The sequence below is a fragment of the Bombus affinis genome, chromosome 1 (assembly GCF_024516045.1).
Source record: "Bombus affinis isolate iyBomAffi1 chromosome 1, iyBomAffi1.2, whole genome shotgun sequence".
NCBI classification, from domain to species: domain Eukaryota; kingdom Metazoa; phylum Arthropoda; class Insecta; order Hymenoptera; family Apidae; genus Bombus; species Bombus affinis.
This window is the reverse complement of record NC_066344.1, coordinates 8,600,996-8,617,862: the sequence shown is the minus strand read 5'-3', so window position 1 is coordinate 8,617,862 and position 16,867 is coordinate 8,600,996. Positions and strand designations below refer to the sequence as shown.

Here is a 16,867-nt window from a genome sequence, read left to right as displayed (position 1 = left end):
CCTAGCGCTAGATCCACGCGATAAATTCTCGCTTATCGGATGCCTGGATATCGATCTGTCTACGTTGCATGTCCGCCAAATGCTTTCTTGTAAATTTCCTAACACCCCAGGTTTGTTCAAGAATTTGTGTAGCAATAGCAATTTACATACTTTTCTTATTAAATCCATATTGCAGAAGATCAACGTTCTTCCTGATTTTCATTTCGAAATCTTATTAATCATTGGTATTAATTTTTTACGGCAAGTAATGGAATACTTTCATGAACCAGTATAGATTCTACGATTTTAGGAAGAAAGGAATGCTACTAACTGTTGAAGAAATCATAGCTACAAATATTCCTCCGCTTTCTAGATCCGGCAACCCGAATAAAGTTTCCATAGAAACGCGTGTAGTCACCGCGTTAACGTCTGCAGAAAACGCAATTATCATTTGGCGCGAGCGATGGAGGAAGTTCTCGGACTGGAATCCCGCGTTCTCGTCCCGTTGACTTTTTATTTCTCTTAGGAAGAAGTTAACAGGGTTCGCTTAGCTCGTTACTGGAGTCCTCCCACGTGAATCGAATTATCCTCCGCTTGGTAGCGTGAAAAAGAGGAGGCGTGCCATTTACGACCGCTTCCCTCGATTATTGCCACTTCCGGTTGCAAAGCTTTCCGATTAGCGTATGCACGAGCTTTCCTTTTTTCCCATCCTTTCGAGAGCCTCTCTCTAATTCCGAGTAGCTCACATGGGTATCCCCTCGATCCTCGACGATCGCAAGAAAGGAATATTAATTTGTTTGAACGAGCTCCAGTCGAATTATTACGTCCTGTGAGTAGGATCCTCGGTTTTCGTCAGATTTCTCGATTACTCACAGCCGCAACCTTTGTCCATAAGTTCAAGCGGTTTAATAGCACGATCGAAAGAGCGGCAGCGATCGGTGCATTAAGGTCAGCTGGGTCGAGCTATATAAAGATAATAACCAGCCACCGGCCAACCGGCGAATAAGTTCTTTTATGTCCGAGTATGTTACGCGCGTGAGAGGTTTCTTTAAAGGTGCGCGCCGCTCGAACTTTGGGGAACCCCGATCTTTCCGATGCTGACATTTGCATGCAACAAATCGGTGATAGATTCCGTGTGAAATATTGCGTTTAATATAGTAACTCGTAAACACTTTAATTCATGGAAAATTACAAGCAAGTTTTACCATTTGAAACAAATAAACATTAGGTAACGTTTTGTTACTACAGTTACTGAAAGAATGTAAGTGTTCTGGAAAAAATTAATATCAACTTTTATTAGTGCTACTAGCGTTACAAGTCGATAGTCCTAATATTAAGAACTAAAGATCTCAAAATGAAAATAAATACTAATTCGAACCACTGAACTCCCAATTACAAAGCATTGAATTTATCGCGATATAGATATAACTTAAATTCTATTGCACTGCTTTACGATAATAAGGACGTTAAAGGGCGACACGACGCGCACCGCGAGATCGTTGGACGGTCACGCGTTCCCAAGGAGTAATTCGATAATAATTGGTGCGTGGAGGAAATGCTGTCCACCGGTAAAAGGTTTCGGAGTCCCCTTAATGATGAGATCGGGCGATCAGCGGACGAGCGATCGAGCACGGGGGTCAGCGAGGTCAGGCCGCACAAAAATAATAATCAATCGGACGAGCGGAAAGTGAGAGCCGGCCAATTACGCGATGTCGGCGGTGCCTGTGCTGCGGTTTCCCTTCGTCAAGAGGAACGAGGACAAACGGAGCTTCCTACCGCCTTCAATTCACCTCCACCAATTCCTTCTGGCCGCCTATCATAACCTAACAACACGAAACTCCCTCGCTTTATTATTAAAAGTTAAAATTCCGCTGGGAGAAGGCCCGATCTTGCGGCAAACCGCCATCCACCTTCCTTCACCTGCCTCTGCCCTACCTCGCACTCTCGCTCGTTTCACGCGGACCCACCACCCTTTATAAAGTCGTGCAAACGCTCTCGTTGTCGGCTATCCTCGGCATCCGGTTCTGGCAGTTCGTGTGAAGCTGCTAGTTCGTCGTTCAGCTTTGACTGACAGGTTGCTGGTGAGTTTTAATCATGTTGAAATGTTGCAAAGGCTCGTGTAATTTGTTCGCGAGTAGAGCTTGTTACGAGAGTTGTAATAAGGAGCACGGAATGATTGGTTCTGTCTAAGACGCTTGTCATTGACGCTAGAAAAATGCACAGTTTGTATAGTATCTAGGGTATCTAAATGGATTAACGAGTCTTGCTATATACAATTTATCGAAATAGCTTGGGAAACTATATTGATCGAGCAATTTGACAACCTACCTAACAGCCTATCAAATGGCAGTGGCATTTACGGTCGTCCTTAGTGTTACCTCCAATTTATCTTCTAAATATCGCACATGTATTTCAAAAGTTCCGCGACTCACAATAATTCGACGATAAATAAGTTTGTGTAATCTTCCAAATAGTTTGAGAAACTTGTTCGAGTCGTGCTACTTTTGAAATATGGATAGGTATGCACGCGCGATGTGTTAATGCTGAAAGCGCTGATTGAAACGCGGAAATTTTTAAAATCGCGTCGCGTGTCTAGAAAGTTTTCTGTAGCGGCTACATCGTTAAAAGAGGAAGTCGGAGAAAAAAATAAAAATGCAACGACAACAACCGCAACGATATAACTCCAGCTGGGACTTTCGAACGGCGCGTGTAGCGGCAGGGTAATAAAATTCACGGCGCCCACTGGAGGATTCCGAAGCGAACGAGGAGGCGATTTTTTTCCTGAAGAGCGGAATTGTCGAAAAGTGGTAAAACTGTCGGGGAAGAGTAAAGGGATTGGAATGGCGAGGCAGGGTCGTTACGAATTACGCGGACGTTTACCGGCGAGCCGATTGAAACGCGCGGAAACAGGGTCCTCGGGTGCTGGTACTGGTTCCACGATGGAATATTTAAACGGAACAGGAGTCGCTCGACGTGGCCGAGTCGGGAAACCGCAACTCGTTTCCTCGTCCACGAAACTCTGTGTCACCGAAAACGCATGGCCGCAGAACATTTTGAGGGTTTATAAACAAACGGATCTCCGGCCGGAATGAGTTCGCTCGCGTGTTCTCGTTTAAGTCCAATCGAAACCTTGTTTTCCACGAATTGTGAGCCTGTTTTGAGTGGTTTCAACGGTCACTGTCACGTTAAGAACTGCGTACATACCCGTTTCCTTCGGAGTAATGTAAGTTTTGCGATGAATCGAACATTCAATTAAATTTGACGAGCATTTTATATTTCGTGCTCTATGAGATTTGTATTTCGAATGGTTAAAATACCAGAGGACATTTCTTCTTTAAAACATCAGATCAAATAGAGCGTCGAGACCAAATTCGACAGGGCACTGCAAAGAATTAAAACAATACCAATTAGCGAGCAAACAATGTAAATCCCATGCTCGTTAAACTTTATTACTCGCCATTTCTGCTCGATCAATTACTCGAACGATTTACAACAAATTCCGTATAATTATTCCTCGATACCAATGTTCCCGTACAATTCTTCTCGTCTGTAACACGATATCTCCTTTGACGAACGATACCTCGACTTTAATAATTTATCAAAGATCGATGGCCGAAGGGATTTTGGGGATGGGAATCGAGGGGAGATCGATCATATTCTTGGCGCGAGCTGGTTTTCGATAAGGTATATAAATTGTTCTGGGAACGCGGTTCAGAACCGATCTCGAACAAGGGTTTTTTCGCCGGGGAGAAGATAGTTGGAGATGGTTAACGACTCGATGGACGCGACGCAGCCGCGCCTCGGACGGAATTGGGAATAATTCGACGAGCGACCGATTCGCGCGATTACGTATTATGCTAAACACGCGAAAATGGCTTTTTAAATGGAACATCTACATTTATGCGTCCCCTCTATTCACCATCTTGCCCTGTAGCTCGATGGTGGCTGGTAGCCTGAGTCTCGAGTGCCGGAATGGATGGAACGCGTAAGCAGCGGCGAATTAAACGCAATTTTCGTCCATGCGAGGTATGCATAACAAATTGTCGATGGGGACTGAACGTCTTTATACTTTGAAACTGGCGCGCGGTCATTATGCACGTAGCACGGGGGCAGAAAAGCGGTGCTTCCGTCCCACCGACGATTACAATCCAATTATTATTCCTGCATAAACGCCCCTCGTCGTCTCCTCCCTATCGATCGATCGTTTCGCCGATCGTGTACTCACTTGGCTGACGAGCCGCCGCCGATCGACCTAATCGGTCGCGTTTCACCGACGATAATAAGGAACGAACGATGGAAAGCGGGTCGAAAGGAATCGAGGGACGAAGGCGGTGAGATCGATCCGCGAAATTGAAAATTAAACGGTTCGCGACCACCACCGTTTGATTTTCGAGTAACAGCACCGCGTGTTTCTTCTTCCTTTCTTCTCTTTTATTTTTCTCTCTTTTTTCATTTCCTTTTTTTAATCGGGGTATCCCATGTATTTTTTCTGTTCCATACGCCGACCGGGATACATCTCCACCATACAGGATCCAACGTCCGTAAGTATGGGTTGTTATTACGTATCACGAAATGTTGCAAAGTAGCGGCCGAACGAACGAACGAAGCCGCTGCTCACCGGCAGTTAGCACGAACGAACGGGTTTCTTTCCCGTCGCGACGACCGACCGTGATCGATTCGGCCAGAGACCCTGAAAAAAGTCTCGCGCGTATCGCGTTTCGCTTATTGCGACCCGCACCGCGAACTGTTCGTTCGATCGGTCTGGGTGGCGGGCAAAAAGTAGAACGAACCGGCAGCTTCGAAAATTCGGTGTTTCACGGTTACCGACACGCCGCGCCGACGACTCTCTTTCTTGCCTCCGCTTCCACAGAAAAGAACGATGAATTTCTAATCAACACTTTGTCGTCCGGTAAGAGTTACGCTTGCCTGACGTTGCATTCCTTGACACGAACTTCTACGCTTGCAAGTGCTTTTTCCCAGATTTTTTGATCTAGAGAGACGCTTGATTGAGTTCTCTACTCGGTCCACTCAGTCAGAAGTTTCTTGTAGAAAGACGACCAGATACTGTAACGGCGAATAACAAAACCAACGCGTTTTCACACTTACTTTTTAACAATATATTCTAACGTTCGTTATCGATGGCGAATTTTTTCTCGAATTATAATCGCAGTACGACTATAATCTAAAATAAGATCCATGCGTAGTTCGAAGCTTGATCTTCCAAATGGAATTTCTTTAATTTCTACTTTGTTTCATATTCGTCTTACCGACAATCTCTGCAACTTCGTGCACGATGGAACTGACTACCATGGGACTGACTTGGAATTCAGGGCGTAAGTAGCATACAAATTCTTACATTGAAAATTGCACGTTATCGATGAGCCTCGACCTCGTTCGAGGTGCGTCATTAAGCGTCGCGCCTTCCTCCCAGGCATGCAAACGCACGTACCGGTTCGCTATCTCGCAAACGAACAGTTTGTTCCAACTCGCAACGGTGAGCAAACAAAAACGCGGCAAAAAGAGCATTTACCGGCACGAATCGATGATTTTCGTGCGAACGGTCAAAGACGCCCGCGGATGGCATCGCGTGAACGGCACCAGTTATTGAATTCTATGGTCGCGTAACGAGCGAACCATAAGACGCATCAGAAATCGACCCAGAAAGAACGAACGACTAATTATTTAGTAATAATAATCCCTGGGGCGAGGGAGCGACGAGTAATTTATCGAGAAATTTCTTCCCGCGAGTTTGCCGATTTCTTCGCGAAGAAACGCGAAAGAAGAAGATGAAGCGGACACGCGATCGTTTTCAAGGCGTCTTCTCTTCGCGTGTGCCGCTTCGCTCTACTCGTCGCGTTACTAGCTCGCTATCTGTGGCACAGTCACGATAAATCAGCAGCGCGTTCTCAGCTGAAAATTGCGATCAATCGCGACAATAACATCATACGCGGCGCAAAACACGGGGATCGTTATCGTACGTTTGTTTCCCGCGGCGGATCCGTTCCCGCTGCGAGAGCTCGGCCGAGCACAGCTGTTCTTGTCAGTATCCCGATGCATCACGATAAATCCAGCGAGCTCCTTTTTCGTACGGTCTCTCGATGTCCGCCGCTCCACTCTCCGGCTACGAGTCGAGTCGCCGAGCCTTGTGTCGAGACGCGGTCTCGATCTCGTCTGGGCGAACGGGTAAAACCGAGCGAGGGCACGCGTGTCTTTTCTCATACGGCAACGACGGCATAATCGCGGGATCGAGGCCCGCGGTTAGGTCTCAATTAAGCGGTAGATCTCTATCGACGGAGACTCGAAGTTGCGCCAGATTATCGATCCCGATTGCATAATGAAACACTGGTGATTCTCCAGCCGACGACGATTCCGAAATTCTCCCCACCAACGTGCCTTTCGATAGATTTCTACTCGTTCGTATCCCCTCGTATGTTGTCTTCCGAGAGATTCCAAGAGAAAAATATTTTGTTCGCTGCGTCCATTCACGTTTAAATATTTTTATCTCTTTATCAGTTATATTTAAAGTTACTCGGACGTGTCACACATGTTAAGAATCTCGAAAATTGTTAACGCGAAGCTGTTTCCTAAAGTTGCGAATTTGGTGAAAGGTCTTACGATCGGTAACGGTCCCAGTTTCGCACGCGGACACGAAAAATCGAGAAGACCCGGACCTCGAGGCCACGAATACGAAATGACGGGACGGATTTCTGACGTCTCTATAGCAGTAAAACGGCGGGCATGCGTGCCACGACGGGGGTTCCGAGACGTCGTCGGAGACATCGGGCACCGCGGGCGTCCATTGTCTCAAGGGAGACCCAAGGGCGAGGCAGGAAGGGCCAACCCCGGCTGACACGCACGAGGGGGTCGCCAGCGCCCCGTCGGGCCCCCAAACGAAATTAATAACCGAATTTCAAGTATTCCTATTTCGGGGCGAGGAATTATCGACCGGGGCCACCTGAGCCTGTCTGCTCTCGCTGACCGGTCCACGCACGATGTCACACCCACGCGATCCCTGGCTCCGAAAACGAATGTTATATCCGCCGGCTGACTTACGACACCGATAAACGATATTTACGGCGTAATCGTTAATTAAAATATATTGTCGCGATCGCGAATCCGCGAGAAACGCGTGTTCACCAGGGATGTTAATGAGCCAGGTCGACGTCTCAGTTAGGTTTCCTTTTATTCGTCGCCGAGAAGCGTCTGGTCAGGTTCCATAGGCGTGATACCGAGGCGTAAAGATCACGGTCGTTGATCGATCACTTCGCTCGGGAAGGATTCTTTGTCGACTTCATCGATCTTTGTAATGGCACAGAAATAAAAGACGTAGGCGCTGGAACCAGTACAACAAATGTATTGGAGGAAATTTTGGGCTTATCGAAAAATAAGAACGATGTTGGAAGTTGGTTATACGACTGGTAAGGAAGGTTGTTGAATGTATCAGGAAATAATTAGAGTTATTACAAGTTGTCGTACGTGAGAGTAAATATAGGTATACGTATAGATTACAATATTTTAGGAATGACAGATTACACGAACACGCTATTACATTTAACGTGTTCGACTGGTTGGAATCATAAAATTTAGAGGATGTTATATTCGCCGAACGATCGACTCGCTTTCTCACGTAACGCATAATCGCGTTCCAAGCAATTTGTAAAACAAGAATCACCGGTCTTGCGTATATACGCCTTGGCCTCCGGATCGCGACGTGACCTTGCCTTTTTTCCAACGCCGCACCGCCACGGTGTATCGCGAGCGGCGCTATAAGCGGGCAATTAAAAGCGTGCAGCAGGGACATTTATGTTGGCACTAACTGCCCGTTAAGACGAAGGAACCGCCTAACCGTGGAAGGTGTAATTGGCCGACGTGCTGAACCCGCAGCTCGTAAAACAGCGGGCGTGCCTAGCCAACTGCCGCAGTTTTTCCGCTCGCGCCGCCATCGTGTATCGCGTTACGTTGAATTTGCAATTAATCTACTCCCCACCAATATCTTCCTTCTCTGTCTTTAAATAGAATTCGTTTTTCCTTGCGAGATCTCACGACCTTGGCTGCTCCTCGAGCCCTACTGGCTCATTGTAGATTTAACAACGAGAAGCCTTAATTAGCGTTGACTAACAAGCAAGGCGAATAACGTTGAAAAATTCATTACGCAATTAGCGATCGCTTTACCAATTGCTGCAATGTATCAAACTGTATTCATAACGTTGTTACCGCATGTTTCGCGTATCTTGTGAAACGGAAGAATCGAGCGAATTCTTTGTACATGACATGTCACGCCTTCCGAATATAGGAAACGCGTGTCTACGTTGGCTTACGAGCTCTTCCGCCTAGCTGTTGAAGGGCGATCGGTTGGAAACGAGTTCCGTTAAAGGATACCAACTAAAACAAATCCGGTCTCGTTATTAACGCAGATTCTTTGATCGATAACGTAATCGCGACGCGTCTCTAATTATGGCGGGTTTCCGCGATGGATGACGCGGTTCGAGGAAAAATCATGGGACTGTGGAGCGATCGGGACGGCACGAAAGGGCGGATGGCCTTTATTTTATAACACGATCGTTACGCTGCCCCGGCCGCGAGGATACGCGTTTCGCCGGCAACCCATTTCTCCCTCGCAGCTTCGATTAAAATGCCAGACGTCGGCAGCCAGAGCAGGAGAGAGAAAAGGGAGGTGGCAGAAAGAGATTCTCCCGATACGCGATATTGTTACGCGTGTACACGTTGTAACTGTCCGGATCCGTGACGGAGTCACGCGATATGCATTATGCACGCATGTAACGCGGCGGCATCACCGTCAGACGTTTCCGCAATCACTCCCACGATGTAGCGCCGGGTGACGACTGACACCTTGTGAGAAACGAACCATCGATGTTCTCCTACTTGCTCGTCGTTCGCGGATAGATCTCAAACGCGCAATCGATTTGGATCATCCAGTTGAATCCATGATGGAATTTTATCCTTAATGAATGGTGGATACAAACGTTTGAATCTTTGTTCGTGGGAGATAGGAAGTGGGAGTAGACAGGGAAGAGTATTGTGAAACGTAAAATTGTACTACTTAGTCATTTTGCTTTGTAATAATACATAATACTGGCATTATGTCAGTCTCCCCTACTTGTTAGAAGTGAGAACATTTGATAGGAATTTGATAAGTAGAGAAATGATGTTGTTGGTGTAACTGTAGCCATTTAGAAAGAGGAAAACGTTTCTCTCTTTTTCTTTCTTTTTTCACAATTATCAGTTTGTAGGGATGTTCTAATTAAACTCACAGAATGCGATTCATAAAGAACCTTTTACTGCCGCAGAAATTTAAATAGCAATTAACATGTGCGTGTACTACAAGCAAGTAGTTTTCGCGCAATTTCAAGCGTAAACGCACGAAGGGATATATTTACCGCGATAAAAGTTCTCCCTTGCTCTACATACATACATGGAAAAACAGGCTTACGAACTTGTTAATGTTTTTCGACGCACGGAGTTCACGAAAAAAATCGTAACGATCGAACTTCCATAATAATTACCATCATCTTATCTGGTTATTATTTTCGATCAATTCACCGATCTCGATTTCACTTTCCTTTCTTCCAAAGAAACTTCGTATATTTCTGTAATCCTAACTTATTATTAAAAATGCACGCACAGACATCCACGCTGCGACATTTCTTGCGGCAATTAACGAGACAGATGTCGTTCATCCACTTCCCTCGTCGTTTAAACTGATTTACTATTAGATAAGACATCGGATGAAGATATGCACGTGTGTGGTAACCGGGGTAATCTGTGGCCGTGCGAATACTTTCTCGGTTGGCCAGCTGTTTGTCGGAAAGCGAAGAAATGTCGCGGTGTCACGCTTCGAACGGTGCGAGGACCTCCGACGCCGATATACACCGTGGTTCATTACAGCAGCTGCATTACTCGTACATACGCGACGCGTCATTATTTTTATTAGCATAATGACAGGCGAACAACTCAATTTGCATGGAAAATCACACAGGTCCGTAACGAAGTTCGCCCGCGGATCCGTGATCGTCCTTCTACCCCGACTGCGCGTGTAATAAAGCCTCGCGCGCACACACTGCTCTATGTGTATCGCGAGGAAGGAGAAGAGCATGCGAAAAACATTGTTAACGGAGTCGGAGGGTGCGAAAGAGAGATCCACGAAGGAGCAACCTCGAGGGAGTCGGTCGACTGGCTTCGTTCTTTGGGCTTCGATGATCCCTTTGCGCTGGATAATTCCGTATCATCATCGAAATTGCAGTCGATCGTCATCCGGTTGGTCGTCGATCAGCGTCCAACGTCCTTCGTTCGCCGTCCAAGTTGATTGAGAGTCGCCAGGGATCGTTTGCCACCGCGGCCGATCGAAACGTCCATTCGATAATTGGCGTCGGTAATGAGGCCACGAATTACTTGGTAATCGGTCCGTGGCCTCCTACCGAAAAACGAGAACTTCGTCGTTAATAATATCGTTCTTTGATTCGCCTACAGACTTCATTCGCCTCGTACCTCCTGACGTGTCAATCGAACGCTTCTCCGACGTGTTCACGATCACATCGATCAATGTTCGTGGAATGCTTTATGCGTATGCTCGTTTCATAGAAATTCGGATCAGATCGCGTAGCTTTCGGTTCTCAGTTTGTGGGATGTTGTCATTTGAAAGCTTTTATTCTCAAATTATGTTTTACGAGTAGTCGTTTCTCAGGAGAATAACATCTTATTTCGTCCAATTCTATTTCGTCTTTTTGCGATACAATTTGCGATCGAAAGACGACGTTGTACATAAGATCTTTATGGCCTCATTTACAAAAGCACTCACTTCATGAAAAAACATCAGCATGTTCGAAACCGTGACTCGCTACACTCGTACGTTTAAAACACGAGCGAACGAAAGCTCGGGATATTACATGGAAAATATGAAATATGACACTGTCGTATCGTGTTTACACGAAATTACCGAGAGTATTAACACGGAGACGGTGCTAAAGTTGCCGAAAACACGGAGTACGTACCGCGTGAATTGACTTTGGCGCTCCTCCGAGCACCTTTGCTGGCTGTCGATTTGCTTTATGAATCGATGCCTATCGTTAATAACAGAGATCCCACTTATCTGTGCATCGCCGGTTGATACCTTTCATGGTCGGGCCATTCCTCGTGGCGCGCAAATAGCTATTTCGGATTCCTAATTTTTGCCGACCGCCCTCATTAAAGAGCCCAATCTCTGTTCTGATACCGATCTCGCAAAAAATTATGTAGAGCAGCTACGTCGACTAACACAAAAGACTCAGAAAAAAAAAATATTTCTCTCGCGGTAAATAATCGGATAAAGAAATCGGTACAAAAATTTGAAATTCGAATTTGCCGAGTTACGAATTACTTAACTTCGCTCATATATCCTTTTCGTTCGAGAAATTGAATTTTTTCGAAAGTCGCTCGTTCGTAACGCTATTTCATATGTTAAAGTAGACGATGACCATGTCCATGGGTTTTAATTTTAACGCAAGTCCTTGTAAAAAAGCATTACACGAGCACGCTCGCAATCTTTGATACTGATCTTTCGCGAAATATTATGTAAATAAAACGTGCTTCAAACGGGGCACGATCTAGAAAGGCTGGCCGGACCAGAGTGCAGCGCACGTATTCCGCGCGACCGGATGCCGGCTGAATAAAAAGCGCATAAAGTAACATTTAGCGCGCGCTTAAACGAAATTGCTGTAATCCTCCTGTGGCGTGGCGGTCAAGAGCGATGCGAGAACCGCGGGAGGAAGAGCTGCGTAAAACAGGGGCGGAAGAGGGGCTGCAGGAGGGTGGAGGCAGTGCATTAACATAGCGATTTACATAATGCGTATAATTCGAGTAATTATGAAGGGAAATATACACAATTTAATATAATGGTGGATGTTTAGGGGCCGGTGCTATATCTGCCACGGGAGATCTCGGTGCACTGCCGCGAAACTGGACCCCTCTATGCTGCCCTCTTTTCTTTCCTTTGCTTTCTTACGCGTTCATGCATATGCATACACGTATACATGTAGCTGATCCTCGAAACGTCGATGATACCGATGCACAACACCAGCAGCTGCGTTTTGAAACCGACGTCGTGCGCCTTCTTCTGATATACATATCGCGTTGCGCTCGAGGTTCTAAAGATTCCATCATCTGTGGGAATAGATAAGACAGTTCAAGTGGATGGGGAAGATATAGAGATCGATATTGGTGTAGATCGCCCGGGTAGCGACGGAAGTTTGATGCCGTGGATATGGCCTGTCGTTCACGTACTTTCGTGTCGTTTCTTTCTGGATTATGCGTGGAGATTGGAGATACGATCGAGATACGAGTTTAACTCGAAAGACGAAATTTGAGGTTTATTTTTAACGCGACCAATGAAATCGTAAATCTCCGTGGATCCTGTAATTCGAACTGAAAAGCGTCTTTTCAAGTAACATCCGAAATACCCAAAATCGTTTTGCATCTGAAATACAACGAATCACCGAGTCGGTCGTCCAGCGTGGAATCGATAAAAACGTTTAACGAGTAGTCTACAGAGCGAGAAAACGGCTCGAACAGTTCGATGTAAGATGTTTAGAGGCAGTTTCGTCCGCGGCGAGTAAATTGCCCGTTTCTGGCACAGTGAGTTCTCCGAAAAGTGGCCCATTGCCGCTTAATGACGAGGCATCCTCGCGCTTCCCTTCTCTACCTACCAGACATTGATGGATACCACTGCCAGTTCTCTAGAGTATTTTAATTTATGTCTTCACACGATAAATACGGATTTTCTTCCCTCGCCTTATTCACTCCCTTCGAGAACCTAGCTTCGTTGCGTTTCCAATCTGAATTTCCAATTTCTTCCCCTTTCAACATTTCTTCATTTTCTCGCACACGTTCAGCCATTATTTTCATTTTACATTTGTTTACTTTGTTCGTTCGGTTGACGAACAAAAAGTTAAACGTGTAGAACTAAATTAATCAGACTCGTAATCCGATTCGTTCACTAGTCGCTGTTCACGCAGGGTAGTTGCCCGTAAAACTGGCAGGATTTTCAGTTAAATTAAACGAGGTCCCCGTGTTCGAAAAGTCTCGTCGTGGGATCGTGGCGGCGAAAGTGCACCGGACCCCACGCGAAGTACTAACGAGATAGTCGGTGTTTATCGGTCCCGTAGTCCAGCTCACGTATCCTCGGTCTCTCACTCCAATTAGCGCTACAGCCGGGGCTAATTGCTCGATATAAATCGCCGCGACTTAAAAAACTGGTCGAATAATTAGACGGAACGTCGCAGGTGCGCTGCCGCTTTATTATGCGCGTCTTCCCGAAGACGTTTGCCGCATTACCAGCTGTATCGTTCTAACGACGCGTCGCGATCCGCGCGCATAATGAGAGAGAAGAGAACCCGCATTGCTTTTTCCATCGTGAGCATGCGAACGCGAGCCGATTACACCGTTTCATGCTAATAGAGCCTATTAGGGAGCTCCGCTATCCGCATGACAATCCGTACGCTGCATAATCTAAATGTCAATCTCGACAGAGAAACCCACGACTATCATGACTTTTCGATCGATCGTATACAACGCCGGTGAATGGATCCTTTCGATCGCTGCTCGATATCGTCCGGTGACTTTGTCTCGTTTCGCGGCAGTAGTTCAGATAGACATCGACTTCTTTCAGTCAACATTATGTACTCTTGACTCACGCCTACAGTTGTTGTGTAGGCTAGCGATTATTCTTACTCTTTGAATTTTTTCATTTTTGGGCAATTTGGATTATGGATCTTGCAAATTCGTATGCGTTTAAAATAAAAACTTCTTAATCTATCGGAGATTAATTTTTAACTCAAAGACGATAGGGAATAATATTGCGAATTTCTAACGATTTTAATTCGAGATACCATCTGAAATACCATTCCATTTGAAATATCATCTTTGATTTCTTCCTACAAATTGCTTCTTATCCAATCTTTGATATCTTAAGCAATTAGTATGCCGTGCATCAAAGAAAACATATAATTATATATGCAAAATTTATAGTATTTAATTTAGCTTTCAAAGCCAACGATTGAAGAAACAGGGAGTATCTGAGGACTGGATTTGCCGCTAAGAAGTCGGAGGTCCGCTCGACTCGTCGTATCTCTACGTCTATCTGAATAATAACGTGTACGACAACATGTCAAATTATTCAGAACTTGCGACGCACGCAGACGTGTATGCGGGCAGAAATGGACGAGTGTGCACATAGTCGGTGGGTGCACGGGGGCGTTGGTATACGCGCGCGCCCGTTGGTTCGTGCGTGCGTGCATGCGTTTGCTCCCGTGTCAACGTCGAAGAACGTCGACCAGGGGTGGCAGCGGCTCGACATGTGTTCGCGGTGGCGGTGGTTCTCGACAGCAGTTTTATAATTGCCAGACTGGATATCGTGCCGGTTACCCGGCGAGATTCGCGAAACTCGCGTCGTTTCACAATGAGATCGACCGTTCGAGATCGACCGTTCCGAATATCTCCTCGTCCTGTCGGAGACGAATATAGATTCTCTGTGGAATGATTAACTATTTTTTTCGTCTCTTCGCCTAAAAAGAGAAATCTTATTTTCATAAGTATCCGTTTCTTCGCTTCTCTCGATGTGTCAATACACGTTAATGGAGGACATTGTTCGTTTAAACGATATTTTAAGTAACAGGAGATACGTGTTTGAATTATTCATCTCTTCGCAATAGCACAAATGACTCTACCACCGCTAAACACTTCACAATCGCAACATCGATAGTATTTCCAACGTCCTCTCTTCTTATCCGAAAAATTTCTAGAAGAAATTAAAAATAATTGCCCCACCGATGCATCATCGTTACGCGAAACGGAACAAGGAGACCTCTTTCCATATCGGACCTTAAAAACCACGAAACCCGGTCGAAAATAACCTACCGTGGCCTGGCCCGATCCTCAAGTTTCTCTATGTCGTCGCGGGGTCAGCTGAGTGACAATTAAATCACAGGTGTCGGTTGATCATGACGGATCGAGGCGGAATGGTCTCGTGCACGGCGTCGCACGCTTCTCTGCTTTGCCTTGGAAATTCCCTCGAACGTTTTCCACGCGATTGTTCCTCGACGATTTCGTGCATGGCAGCTACGCTATCATGCTCGTCGTAAAAAACGACGTTAATAACAGTTATATCGTATTTGCAGGCCGATACGCGATTGCCAGCTCGGCGTAACTTGATTGCTGGCTGTCAACGATCGTCCGACTGTATTCTCGATTATTATTCCACTCTGCGACAGCACCTCTTTCACCCTCTCGCACCCTCGTAACATCGGCTAACGACATAGATCCCCGCCGCGCAACGTTTAATCGCAACTACGCAAGTAGATTACGCGAACGTCTCTTTTAGATAAATAGGGACTCGATGTCTCTTGATGATGATTGCGTATTAATGTCGTTGCGTTTTCTGTTTCACGCTGTTCCACGCCCCGCCGCGCCGCTATGGACGTCCACTCACGTGCTCCGATGGATCATCACAGTATGTAAGTATCTAATTGAACATTATATTACCATCCGTGTGTTGTTTTAGTTTACAGTGTGCAATTGATGCGTTTGAAATGAATGTATACGTCACGAGGATCGGGCGATACGCCTGATACATCTAAATAACTTTTTCCAAGTATTCGATATTTTGTATGACAGTGCAGCGTTGATTAAGATTGCCCGATAAGATTAAATGAAATATCCATTTGCTTCATTTTTGTCGAAGGATCGTTAACATTTATACACGACGGACTTATTACCCGTCCTTAACGTTACCCTCAACGACTTCTAATGTCTCGCACACATCGAAACTAACGATCGTACAGGATCGTCAACGCGAATTACCAAAATTACCCCACGCGTATAAGTAAAATCTTGGAACGCGAGTTCGCGCAGCCGGATCGTTTCGGCGTTTCCCGATCTCCCTGTAAAATTGTCCAATTACCAGTGATCAAGGGCGAATTTATCGATCGTAAATGATCGTACACACGATCATGCCGTATACGTGATAGGATCGCGTAAATCCAAGTGGATTTCGCGTGGCGGAATGGACGCGCGTTAAACTTCGGTTCCGATTTCCCGCGGAGCAGTTCCGTTTTTACGGGAATCGGGGGAAGCAAGGGTTAGCTCCGGTAGGTTTCAATTACGCGGCCGTGTCGGCTTGTCTGATGTTGCTGCCGCCCTCATTATGTGGAATATGAGCTCGTGCTAGCTGTTCTCTCCCGCCCTCGGATGTCGGCTGCTACTCGTCGATCGATTGCCCGGTACCTCGACGTTACCAGCCACCTGTACGCCGTGAATCGCGATCGACCGCGCTCTGCCTCTCAATCATCCTCTAGAACCAACGAAAACTCTTCCAATCCGTGAACCACACTTATCATTACCGATTTCGTTGCGTATCCACCTTAATCCCCACCGAAAGCCATTCCATCGAAATGTATTGCTTCCTAATTACCGGAAGCAGGGGAATCATCTCGCTTCTGATGGCTTTGGGAATTTAGGACGAGGCATGTGGCGTTTGATTTGTAGTTTCGTTCAAAACTACATGGTATTACCAGACTGGTAGCCCTAGATTAGACAGGGTTGAGGAACAAAAGAATAAAAAGAATGAAAAATATGCATACGGAAGTTCATCACCGTTCGCATCAGCATTCTGATACTATCGCCCATAGTGTTAACTTCACGCGCTGAACAAACTATCCAGAAGGCTGGATGGTATTTTTACTTGGACATTATAATACTTTCCTCTGAAATTTTGTACGATTACATTATATTTATAACATGACTTAATTGGGGAGCCGGATATTTCCTTTTACATTTTTGTGCTTTTTTATGATCGATTTGGCCGTATCTGTAAAAAATACATATTAGTTAAACACCAAGG

The 16,867-nt window shown here is 45.8% G+C and overlaps 3 protein-coding genes across 3 annotated transcripts in view; 2 read left to right on the top strand and 1 right to left on the bottom strand.

Moving 5' to 3' along the window:
• Window positions 1-16,867, top strand: part of LOC126920451 (uncharacterized) — a 104,420-nt gene that overhangs the window by 55,193 nt on the left and 32,360 nt on the right. The window lies entirely within an intron of this gene.
• LOC126920420 (ankyrin repeat domain-containing protein SOWAHB-like) overlaps window positions 1-16,867 on the top strand; it is a 97,307-nt gene that overhangs the window by 63,610 nt on the left and 16,830 nt on the right. The window contains exon 7 of the mRNA XM_050730760.1: window positions 4,509-15,482. Coding sequence (XP_050586717.1) covers window positions 4,509-4,565 — 57 coding nt within the window. The 3' untranslated portion in view covers window positions 4,566-15,482. The remainder of the gene's footprint in view (window positions 1-4,508; window positions 15,483-16,867) is intronic.
• LOC126919129 (uncharacterized) overlaps window positions 1-16,867 on the bottom strand; it is a 102,074-nt gene that overhangs the window by 70,409 nt on the left and 14,798 nt on the right. The gene's annotated exons all lie outside the window — the stretch shown is intronic.